Source organism: Bufo bufo, chromosome 1 (assembly GCF_905171765.1).
Source record: "Bufo bufo chromosome 1, aBufBuf1.1, whole genome shotgun sequence".
In the NCBI taxonomy this organism is placed as follows: domain Eukaryota; kingdom Metazoa; phylum Chordata; class Amphibia; order Anura; family Bufonidae; genus Bufo; species Bufo bufo.
The window spans coordinates 702,527,127-702,540,380 of record NC_053389.1 but is presented as its reverse complement, the minus strand read 5'-3'; the positions used below and the strand labels follow the sequence as shown (position 1 = coordinate 702,540,380).

Here is a 13,254-nt window from a genome sequence, read left to right as displayed (position 1 = left end):
GGCGATGGAGGAGCAGTGACCGACCGCTGACATCAGCAGGTCTGACACTACACTATGTTGTCCTCAGTGATGGCAGCCTAGTGCAGGCGACGGGTTCCCTTTAATACAAAAATCTTGAAAAACAGACAAATCACAGTGTGCATATACAGATTATCCAACAAGTAAAAGAAGGGTGAACTATAACAAAAAATAAAAAATAAAAAAAATACTGAGGTTTTAAGATAAAAAAAAATAATACATACTTGTTGAGTTCAAGCTCTTGCAGATCCAGAAATGCAGATCCCATAAAGTCATCAGTTGTTAAGTCGCGATCATAAACCTATATATGGAATGAAATTCTTTTAAAATCAGAGTTACCTAAAAGTTGGGTTAAAATTCATCGCTGAACTAATGATCACCTTGATTTGCAGCTTCTGCTCTAGATTTTGGATTGGCAACACAAATGTCTCATCCCACACTGGATTCAGGTTTTTATAAATGACTTTGCTTTTGTATAAGGTCTTCTTATTCAGTTTGAACTTTACATAAGGATCACTGGTACCTAAACAAGCGGAGAATGATTAAGTATTAGAAGAACATCCTAAATGGGACATGAACATTGCTCCTAAATCATCAGTCTCTGATAAAACGGGTCTTTATTGCCCACTGCAACCAAAGAGGTTATTTTTTTTCCCCCCTAGTGCAGTTAAGAAAGGAAACGCTTAAACTCTGGTTACACTGGCACACGACTGATCCAAATGGTGACCGATAGATCACACCGACCTTTAGTAAGGTCCATCATGGTTCAGTTCTGATAGCAAGAACAGCAATGCATGCTGCTGGGTTCATGTCAAAGTGATGGAAACCATAGAGGAGGCAAATGTGGAAAGAGCCTAAACTCAGCACAGCATAACCATACCTGTGACTACATGTTTTTGCCACAATACCACAGCTACATGCATTTGAGTTTTTTTCTGAAGCACTCTACACAAAATGTGTACAGGCTGGTGTCCAGGTAGGTTCTCAAGAAGCTGCTATTATACATTTAGGTACCGAACACTTTGTTCACATTGGGTTTGGAGCCAGAATTTAAACAAAGTTTTTCTTTATGCCCCTATAAGAAATAGAGTATTCTATTCAACTATTCATTACCACAAAAAATAAGGAGCCTACAAAGGAATGTGTAGTCAGAAAACGACCTAAAATCAAGTTTTTGGGAATTTATTTCCATGTCACTATCCAAAAATAAAAATCCTAAAATATATAAAATATAAAAAGACCCTTCTAGTAGTGTTGGGCGAGCGTGCTCTGCCGAACACTAAATTTACTCGAGCAGCGCGATGCTCGAGTCTCCTCCCCACACGTTTGTTGGCTGCTACGCAGCCAATAATTGAGCGCTGAGGTACTGGCACTCACTGTAATGTCGTAGCCATGTTGGCTACTGGCATTACAGTGATTGGCTGGCCAGAACGTGTCATCAGGTGCTATATATCACCCGAAGACACGTGTTCGGCTCAGTCTTAGTCAGGGAGAGCTGTGCTGAAGAAGGGACAGATAGTGTAGGGAGTAAAATAGTAATATTTTAGTAAAAAAAAACTTGTTAGAGACCCAAAAATCCTTTTAAGGATTATTGTTGTATCTGGCTGAAATATATATTATTAGCGCAACCTGCGCTAAATTGCATGCAATTGTTAGTGCTGCTTCTGATAGTGACACAACCTCTGCTACATATTTTATATTTTACATTTGCTCAGCCTAAATATCTGACATTCAGCGCAATTGTCTGGCCGCTGTGACAGCAACATTACCAGCGCTACATCTCCTGTATAACGTTTGCGCATCCTAAATATCAGTGACATTCAGTGTACTTTTTTCATAGACGCTGCGGATAGCAACATTATCTGTGCTTCATCTTCGGTTTAACGTGTGCGCATCCTAAAAATATCTGTTACATCCAGTGTACTTTATTTGTGCATACACTTACAAAACCTGCGTTACTGTATATGTGTGACATACTTGCAAGCATATATACCATTTAATATGCGCAAGGCGAGCAGTAAGGGACGGGGAAGTGGGCGTGATGCTGATGGTGCACGCAGAGGCCATGGCCCTGGGCACGGTGAAACTGTGCCTGCTGCCAGAGCACAAGAAACAATCATCCACGATACCTATCTTCATGTCCCAGTTTGCAGGTCGGCGCAGGACACCACTCTCCAAGTCAGACCAGTGCGACCAGGTGGTTGATTGGATTGCACGATCAGTGTGGGGGAAAAACTCCACATTAAAACACAGGAGGGAAGGGGAACAGTAATTGGGCCTGGAAACTAGGGAAGGAACAGGTCACCTCCTAAACATCCCTAATCCGGGCCCTAACTACCTATCAATATGAATAGACCTAGAAGGTAGGAATATTCATATGCTGTATACCTAGGACCTTATATCCCTATAAGGCCCTGGACAGAGACAACCCATTCCTCCCCAGATGGACAAATGGAAGTCTCAACAACAGGGAATATAACAAACACAAAACAATAAGAAAAGACAAGACTTATCTGAAAGTAGAAAACTGGCAACTCCAGAAGCACCAGAGTACAACCGACCAGCTAGTTAGAAGGCAGGAAGAAAATCTATAAACCGCACAACCAAGAGTGAGAAGCGGCTACCTATGGGAAAAGTAAATTACCAACAAGCAACACCTGAAGGAAGGGGTGTGGAATTCACCAAAACACAGACACAATAAAATCCACAGTGAACTTGTCAATTTAACCCACGAATTGACCGTTTCTCCGATCTCCTTTTACCTGACACGGGAACGTCCGTGACAGTCGGTTAAGCACCACCCTGTCTTCCACAAAGTTCAGTCTCAGTAGCTAAGAGTCTGGTCAACAGAATCCTCACCCAGATACTCTTTCCACCCACCATGGAGAGTCTTGGCAAACAAGTGATCCCACACTCGGATACTCCGAGGAGCTCTTTTCATCGCCATTCCTTAATTTGGGCAATTCCTTAATGAGGAGATATTGTGCCCTGATTCCCAAACTATTGAGCATCCACAGTCACAAGAAGATGACTGTGGGGAATGGCAATTAGTGTTTCACGAGGTGGATGATGATGATGATGATGATGATGATGGAGACACAGTTGTTAATAAGTCAACCACAATTAATGTCTCAAGAGGTTCATGATTAGCATGAGACACAGTTGTCAATAACAGGTTGTTATTAGGTCAACAAGTCAGGAGGATAACCAGAGTGAGGAAGTGGAAGAGGAGGTAGTGGACGATGTAGTCACTGACCCAACCTCGGAAGGTGGCAAGCCGAGCGAGGACAGCAGTAAAGAGGGGGAGGGATCCGCAGCACCGCAACAGGCTGGAAGAGGCAGTGGGGTGGAAAAAGGGAGTAGGCGGGACACACCAAACAGGCCCGCAACTGTTCCCGGAGCACCCGGTGTTCTGCAGTGTGGCACTTTTTTGAGGAAAGTGCGGACGATAAAAGAATAGTCATTTGCAACCTGTGCCGTACCAAAATGAGCAGGGGCATGAACACTAGCCGCCTCACCACCATCAGCATGATCCGCCACATGGCATCAAAGCACACTAATACAGTCAGGTCCATAAATATTGGGACATCGACACAATTCTAACATTTTTGGCTCTATACACCACCACAATGGATTTGAAATGAAACGAAACGAACAAGATGTGCTTTAACTGCAGACTGTCAGCTTAAAATTTGAGGGTCTTTACATCCAAATCAGGTGAACGGTGTAGGATTTACAACAGTTTGCATATGTGCCTCCCACTTGTTACGGGACCAAAAGTAATGGGACAATTGGCTTCTCACCTGTTCTATGGCCAGGTGTGTTATTCCCTCATTATCCTAAATACAATGAGCAGATAAAAGGTCCAGAGTTCATTTCAAGTGTGCTATTTGCATTTGGAATCTGTTTCTGTCAACTCTCAAGATGAGATCAAAAGAGCTGTCACTATCAGTGAAGCAAGCCATCATTAGGCTGAAAAAACAAAACAAACCCATCATAGAGATAGCAAAAACATTAGGCGTGGCCAAAACAACTGTTTGGAATCTTCTTAAAAAGAAGGAACGCACCGGTGAGCTCAGCAACACCAAAAGACCCGGAAGACTACTGAAAACAACTGTGGTGAATGACCGAAGAATTCTTTCCCTGGTGAAGAAAAACTCCCTTCACAACAGTTGGCCAGATCAAGAACACTCTCCAGGAGGTAAGTGTATGTGTGTAAAAGTCAACAATCAAGAGAAGACTTCACCAGAGTGAATACAGAGGGTTCACCACAAGATGTAAACCATTGGTGAGCCTCAAAAACAGGAAGGCCAGATTAGAGTTTGCCAAACGACATCTAAAAAAGTGATGGGAAGAGAAGAATATGGAGAAGGAATAGAACTGCTCATGATCCTAAGCATACCACGTCATCAGTGAAGCATGGTGGTGGTAGTGTCATGGCGTGGGCATGGCTGCCAATGGAACTGGTTCTCTTGTATTTATTGATAATGCGACTGCTGACAAAAGCAGCAGGATGAATTCTGAAGTGTTTCGGGCAATATTACGTGCTCATATTCAGCCAAATTCTTCAGAACTCATTGGACGGTGCTTCACAGTGCAGATGGACAATGACCGAAAGCATACTGCAAAAGCAAACAAAAAGTTTTTTAAGGGAAAGAAGTGGAATGTTATGCAATGGCCAAGTCAATCACCTGACCTGAATCCGATTGAGCATGCATTTCACTTGCTGAACACAAAACTGAAGGGAAAATGCCCCAAGAACAAACAGGAACTCAAGACAGTTGCAGTAGAGGCCTGGCAGAGCATCACCAGGGACGAAACCCAGCGTCTGGTGATGTCTATGCATTCCAGACTACAGGCTGTAATTGACTGCAAAGGATTTGCAACCAAGAATTAAAAAGTGAAAGTTTGATTTATGATTATTATTATTGTCCCATTACTTTTGGTCCCTTAACAAGTGGGAGGCACATATGCAAACTGTTGTAATTCCTACAACGTTCACCTGATTTGGATGTAAAAACCCTCAAATTAAAGCTGACAGTCTGCAGTTAAAGCACATCTTGTTAGTTTCATTTCAAATCCATTGTGGTGGTGTATAGAGCCAAAAATGTTAGAATTGTGTCGATGTTCTAATATTTATGGACCTGACTGTAGGTGGGCCGAACGCCTGGGTGCACAATCCGTGTCTGCGGGTCACACCACTACCTCCTCTTCCCCTGTGTTATGTGCTGGCCAATCCCCTGTCCAAGACGCAGGCCCGGATGCCTCCCACCATTCACCTGGACCTTCGCAAGCACCATCAGCTAGCACATCCACTTCTGTGTTCCAGCGCAGCGTACAGATGTCCATACCACAGGCCTTTGGACAAAAGCGCAAATACGCACCCACCCACAGGCCATAGCACTAAATGCGCACCTTTCCAAATTGCTGGCCCTGGAAATGTTGCCATTTAGGCTTGTGGACACAGAGACTTTCTGCAGCCTGATGACGGTGTCTGTCCCGCATTACTCTGTCCCCAGCCGCCAATATTTTTCACGGTGTGCAGTCCCAGCCTTACACTAGCATGTGTTCCCTAAGTTCACCCGTGCCCTGACCAACGCAGTTATTGGGAAGGTCCATATAACGACCGACGCATGGACAAGTGCTTTTGGCCAGGGACACTACATTTCCCTGACGGCACACTGGGTGAACGTTGTGGAGGACGGGAGCGAGTCATACCCTGGGATGGCACAGGTGCTACCAACGCCAAGGATTGCGGGCCATACTTCCTACATTGGTGGCTGCAACCCCCCTCCCCCTTCTCCTCCTCCGCCACCTCTGAATTATCATATTGCAGCACCAGTCTGACATCAGTCAGTAGCTGGAAGCAGTGTAGCACTGCAGTGGGGAAGCGGCAACAGGCCGGGCTTAAACTGATCTGCTTAGGTGACAAACAGCACATCCCCACAGAGCTGTGGCAGGGGATAAGGTATCAGACTGAGCTGTGGCTCTGGCAACTCAACCTAGAACCAGGCATGGTTGTGTCCGATAATGGCACTAACTTGGTGGCGTCTTTGGAGCTTGGCAAGCTCACACACATACCATGCCTAGCCCACGCATTCAACCTAGTGGTTCAACATTTTCTCAAAACCTACCCCAATTTGCCTGAGCTACTGGTGAAGGTGCACCGCGTGTGTGCCCATTTCCGCAAGTCACCAACAGCTTCCGCTGGTCTGGCAACGCTGCAGCAGCGCTTGCAATTGCCAGCTCACCAACTGTTGTACGACGTCAGCACCCGCTGGAATTCGACGTTCCACATGTTGGCCAGGCTTTGTGAGCAGCAGAGGGCAGTAGTGGAATACCAGCTGCAACATGGTCGTCGCCTTTCCAGTCAGCTTCCGCTCTTCACAAGCGACGAGTGGGCATTGATGTCTGACCTCTGAGGTTTTTACGCAACTTTGAGGAATCAACACAGATGGTGAGCGGCGATAATGCTATTATTAGCCTAACCATCCCACTTCGTGTCTACTCAAACGCTCGCTGCTCACAATTAAGGCGGACGCTTTGCATGTGTAAGAGGTGGAAATGGGGGAAGACAGTACACAGGGTGATAGCAAGACCACCCTCAGTTTGTCTTCTCATCGTGAATTGGAGGATGATGAGAAGGAAGAGCAGGAGACGGTTGCCTCCGCTGCAGAGGGCAGTACCCATGGAAGTTTTATTCCGTCTGTTCAGCGTGGATGGGTAGAAGAGGAGGAGGAGGAGGAAATTGAGAGTCATCCTCCTGATGAGGACAGCAAAGTCTTGTCTGTAACGGAGTCTGGCACACATGGCCAACTTTATGCTTTGCTGCCTTTCCTGTGACCCTCACGTACGCATTTAGGCCAACACTGATTACTGGTTGTTCACCCTTATCGACCCCTGCTACAAAGAGAACTTCTCATCTCTCATTCCTGTGGTGGAGAGGATGAGCAAAATGGTGCAATACCAGAAGGTCCTCATGGAAAAATTGCTGCAGACATCGCTGGCTGCAGAGTTTGTTGCCCCTTAGCCAACCGAGGAGGCTATACGAGGGGAACACACAGCAGTTCCAACAAAGGCAAAGCAACACTCTCCAAGTCTTAGGAAAGCACCCCTCAACCTGATGCGCGGCCTAGTCAGAAGGAGGGAACATTTTTGGAAGATGGTGAAGGAGTATGTAGCAGACCGTGTCAGCGTCCTCAGTGATCCCTCTGTGCCTTACAACTACTGGGTGTCCAAGCTAGACACGTGGCAGGAACTGGCGCTCTATGCCTTAGAGGTGCTGGCCTGCCGTCAGCGTTTTGTCAGAGCGTGTATTTAGTGCTGCTGGGGGCATAATAACTGATAAGCGCATACTGAAAATGCTGACTGGTTGACTTTTATAACAATGAATAAGGCCTGGATTGCCCCTGACTTCTCTACTCCACCAGAGGAAAGCGGATGAGCATAAAGGCACTCTAAATGTGGCTTTTATGGTGTATTGAATACACTGTATTCCCATGCACCCCATCCACCACTAAAAAGGGTATATGGTTCAATCTCCCTTTTCTCGTCCTCCTCCATCATATCAACATGCTTATTAGGCTGCCCTCGCTCCTAAATGTTTTAGAGGGTCAGCTCAGAAGCAGACCCTGACCCCTAATCTTTTAGATGGTCAGATCAGCAGGCCCTTGCTCCAATAGTTTTTGAGGGTCACCAGCAGGCGATCAATCATAATTTTTCAAGGGTGTGTATGAAGCCCTCCTTTATGTGTAATAAAGGGTGTATTGGAGTGCCGGTTCCTTATAATTTTTGGCAGCCCTTTCACTTGCATAGGCTTTATGAGTGTAGGAGTGCCACTACCTGAACAATTGTACCACAATGTGAGTGAAGCCCTCCTTTATGTGATATTCAGGTTGTATCGGAGTGCCTCTTCCTTGAAATTTTTGCCAGCACTTGCACTTTATATACACACAATATACAGAAAATAATGTTTTCTAACCATTTTTCCTCTAAAATCGATTTTAACTTCGGTTTTGTGCATATTATTGTCAGTCTATAAAAGTGGCGTACTACTCGGACAACATCGTTTCCAGCAGCGACCTGGGAGTCCGAAATGCATCCAGACATCCTCCCCATGCTGTTCCCGAACCATTTAGGTGGTGTTTCCATCAATTTCTGACCATTTCCTGCGAACCAGACACCCTCCCCTCTTCAGAGCAGGGGGTACCTGGTTTAATGCTCGGATTCTCCCATTGACTTCCATTGTCTACCGAGCAGTTCTACTCGAGCACCCAAGCACTTTGGTGCTCGACCAACACTACCTTCTAGGCATGCTTTGTGGAGCCTGTGTTATCTATACAGAAGCGTTATTTGTCACTGTAATCCTGCCTGTAGTGATAATGATATAACAACTTAAAAGTTATCTGTACAGAACAGGAAATCGAATTTGACTTTGGTTGCTGGTCTTTTTTCCGGATTTGCACCCGCTTTATACAGTGTGCTGCCCTTTCATATATATATATATATATATATATTTATATTTAATAAAAAAAACTCAAAAGGATTTTCTTACCATAAAAACATGACTAAACCAATAGGTTACTTTGCTATAAACACAGTCCCTTTAATGATACGTTAGGCATATATACTGGGACTTTGTTTATGCCAAAACTAAATTAATCGGATCATCTAATAAATACAAAAAAAAATAAACAGGGAAAACAATAATTGCTTGCAATTATGCAGCAAATCGCGAAAACAAAAAAAAAAAAAGAATGAGGGGGAAAAAAAAAAAAACATTTACAAAGACAGCTTCACTTTACAGAAAACTAATTACATTATCTCAAGTGCTTCCCAGTGCAGGGTCCTAAGATGCAGACTTACAAGTGCTTGAAAATATATATGAAATACAAAGGAGGAAGAAAGGAAGGAAACAGTGGGAAAATCTCTAATAAAAAGAGGGCTTTAATTAAATGAGATTGCTACTCTGGGATCAGGACTTCATGCCTGTCAGCTTACTCTCAAAATAAACATCTCAAAAGTAGGCCTCCATGGTGTCACTTTCTCACAGGCATTGCATGCTGGGTAATCCCCAGGCATCTTGACAGCTACATAATGTTCACACTGCTTGAAGGGTGAATGGCGGCGAAACAAAATATTAATGTCTGGAATTAATAGAAGAAGGGGCAATGATTTACAAAGCCAGAACGAGGAAATGTGTCAGGTTAGCATGGTGTTAATTGTTGGAGAGAATAATTGGGGAGGAACACACAGAGCTGCTGCATCTCACCATCATTGTCTTACTGTCGGGCACAGTAACATCTCAACTAGCGGCTTATGGGAGGCAGCTCTACAGCAGACCGCTCACAGATTAGATCAATGACAGCTCGTTACCCGAGTGCCAGGAGAGGGACATCAAGAAGGGCACCAGGAAGACCCGCACCTTCAAATATTAACAGTCTAATCAAAAATATTTAAGAAGCAACAGATTGGAAATGTAAAATGCCAGTGCTTCCTTTATGACGAGTATAGAGTGCAACTAAAGGGCTTTTCACACTGTAGTGTAGTGTTCAGTGGCATCCGTCGCCCACAGGCTTCCATTGTGTATATACTGGAGGCCTCTGCACGAAATAGGGCACATGCAGCCAGAAAGAAAAATAAAATAAAAATAATAAAAGTATACAGACATACAAGATATAGAAATGACAGGGGATCATTGATCACTCCAAAAGAAGCGTAAAGGTGTTGCAAGTCTTGGCGCATGGCTTATGTGCGGCAAAACTTGAGACTTTTCCCTGCTCACTCCACTTTGGAAAAGGGCGAGCCAGCAGGTTCAGCTCATTTATCATTTTCCAAGGCGGTTTTTCGTGTGGAAAAGGACTTTAATCTAGAGGGATGCCATAGAGTTAAGTCTGTCACATGGCTTGCTGGAGTAAGCGCCAAATTGATACTTTTTTTTAATTTTTTTTTTAAAAAGCTATATATCAAACCGCTCCGCTACTGCTCTTGCTCTGTAATATGAGGCTTACAGATGCGACTCATTGTTCAACATAAAAGGTTTCTTTAAGTTTTAGCCCAGTGCGATGGACCATCCTTTTTTTCCCCTGAACAGCCAAACGTTGGCAATACGCGCCGACGCCGTCTCCTCAATCAGTGGCATGGTATGGGGTTACCATATATAAATCAGTACATAACAGAACTGTTGCATGGTGTTGGTAAGTTCAGCAGAAATTCTGAAGGTGGCCTATGACCATTTTTCAAAAAATCTTTAGCTACCAGGAAAGCTTAAAAATAACATTAAGCATCCTTATAGCATGACAAAATCACTGAGACAATAGCTTGCAGTAATTGAAAAATTTGACCCTTGAGATACTGAGCTCATCTACATTTAAAGGGTATTTTTTATATTCTCCACGCCAAATAAAATGTAATATACAGCACCTATCTACACAATGGGGGTCATTTACAAAAGCTTTTATTTCAGGTTGTGCAAGAAAAAAATAAAAAGCCCAAAATTTGGCACCCAGGGCATTTTGTGACTTTTCTGCAGTGCGCCACTTTTTGAAAAGTTGGTGGGGCTTAGAAAAGGGGGCAAGATCACAGTGACCTGACACATTTGCAATAATTTCCGGCAGAAAAAAAAAACGGAGCGACAATTTTTTCAAGAAGTATGTGCCTTTTAATAAGTTGATCGGATCTTCCTCAAGCGGGTGTTTTACTCTGATGTGTGAAATGCTGGGGTTTGGTGCATGAGCCCCAATGTATTTCTTTTGAATAGAGGGCAGAAGACAGCAGACACATAACATCAAAGAGCCTTCAATGTACTTGCTATAGAGGGGAAAAAAAAGAAAAGAAAAAGGTCAGTATTAAAAATACTGCAGCTAACAGTGGGAAAACATTGAGCTCAACTTTCTGGTCTTTTCCAGTAGTAATGGATTAGAATTAAAGCACGGCACAATGCTGAACATGAAAGTCTCCCTGCAGAGATAAGCCCAATTCATTTAGTTCCACTATGAAATGGATGTCTCAATTCTTCATCACTTCATTACCCCCTACAGTCACCACTTTTACACAGCGTAGAATCAGATGGGTGGATAAGGCTAAATTAATGTTGATGGTGCTTTTTGATCTGTAAAGAATCTATAAAGATGCAGTACCACACGTGTGCGCACAACACAAGAGGAAGAAAAATACATGAGGACTAACAATGCCGCATTTTACCAAATTTCACAGCAGAAGAACTGTCTAGTATCGTATACGATATCAGGACTGTCAATTATATGCTTACTACCAGAATTACCCCACTTTGCACCGGCCTATTCTATTTGTTCTCTGTGTGTGTAGTTAAAATATATCCACAGCTCCCCCATAACAAGTGCCATCCACAGCGCCCCCATAAACAAGTGCCATCCACAGCGCCCCCATAAACAAGTGCCATCCACAGCGCCTCCATAACAGTGAAGAAAGGTAGCTGGGTTGTTATGGAAACCTGGTATAAAACTGTGTGCATGTCAGTCAGGCGAAGACTGAAGGACCTGCGAGCACTTATTGGTCAATACGGGTCATGTGATTGTGTCATGTTTGCATATTTTTTTTTTTTGAGAGCTGAAGGCAGATTTAAAACCTAAGCAGCTGATATAGCTATACCCCAAATTTGGGGCAGATTGGTCTACATCAGAGGCATAAAATATAATGCAATCTATATGCTCGTATATTGTTGCCAATGTAAAAGGAATCACGTGGTGGAGCAGCACAGTTATAGCCAAAACAAAATGGTCGAGCTTAAAAAAGGCTGAAATCCAGTCCTTTGAACTAAAGAGCAATATCAAATGAGTGAAACGGCCCTCCAAATTAGTTCAAACTAGGGCTGCACGATATGGGAATGTGCGATTGCGAATAGGGCCCTAAAGATTTTGATATTGATAATAGCAATAGCAATATTTTAAAGGGAATTGTGCTAGAGGTCTATTTGCTGTGGATGGCACCGTTATTGGGGGGGGGGGGGGGGGGGGGGGGGGATGATCTGTGGATGACACCGGTATGGGAGGGAATCTGTGGATGACACCGGTATGGGAGGGAATCTGTGGATGACACAGTTACGGGGGAGGAGGGTGGGGGGGGGGATCTGTGGATGACACTGAAATGGGGGGGGGATCTGTGGATGACACTGAAATGGGGGGGGGATCTGTGGATGACACTGAAATGGGGGGGGGGGGGGTTCTGTGGATGACACTGAAATGGGGGGGGGGATCTGTGGATGACACTGAAAGGGGGGGGGGGGTCTGTGGATGACACTGAAATGGGGGGGGGGGATCTGTGGATGACACTGAAATGGGGTGGGGGATCTGTGGATGACACTGAAATGGGGTGGGGGATCTGTGGATGACACTGAAATGGGGTGGGGGATCTGTGGATGACACTGAAATGGGGTGGGGGATCTGTGGATGACACTGAAATGGGGTGGGGGATCTGTGGATGACACTGAAATGGGGTGGGGGATCTGTGGATGACACTGAAATGGGGTGGGGGATCTGTGGATGACACTGAAATGGGGTGGGGGATCTGTGGATGACACTGAAATGGGGTGGGGGATCTGTGGATGACACTGAAATGGGGTGGGGGATCTGTGGATGACACTGAAATGGGTGGGGGATCTGTGGATGACACTGAAATGGGTGGGGGATCTGTGGATGACACTGAAATGGGTGGGGGATCTGTGGATGACACTGAAATGGGTGGGGGATCTGTGGATGACACTGAAATGGGTGGGGGATCTGTGGATGACACTGAAATGGGTGGGGGATCTGTGGATGACACTGCTATGGGTGGGGGATCTGTGGATGACACTGCTATGGGGGGGGGGATCTGTGGATGACACTGCTATGGGTGGGGGATCTGTGGATGACACTGCTATGGGTGGGGGATCTGTGGATGACACTGCTATGGGTGGGGGATCTGTGGATGACACTGCTATGGGTGGGGGATCTGTGGATGACACTGCTATGGGTGGGGGATCTGTGGATGACACATATATAGCATCTTATGCTATGTACCATCCACAGATTCCCCACATAACAGTGTTCCTGCAGTGTGAATGACCCCCAATACAGGGGCTGGGGGCCGGCATCTGGATTAGCCATGAAAGCGGGGACCGGTGCAGTCCCTGTATTCTAATGCACCAGCCCCGCTTACTGTTGTATAATCTTATCTAACCTGTAGGCATTGTTAAATATAATAATCATGTGTAATCCAGCT

General features: G+C 44.8%; 1 protein-coding gene across 3 annotated transcripts in view; it reads right to left on the bottom strand.

The window, feature by feature from the left end:
* Positions 1–13,254, bottom strand: part of MCTP2 (multiple C2 and transmembrane domain containing 2) — a 209,316-nt gene that overhangs the window by 101,159 nt on the left and 94,903 nt on the right. For all 3 annotated transcript variants that reach the window (XM_040414208.1, XM_040414210.1, XM_040414209.1), the window contains exons 5-6: positions 399–541; positions 243–319 (exon numbers count right to left, since the gene is read on the bottom strand). In XM_040414208.1, the coding sequence (XP_040270142.1) occupies positions 243–319; positions 399–541 (220 nt within the window). The remainder of the gene's footprint in view (positions 1–242; positions 320–398; positions 542–13,254) is intronic.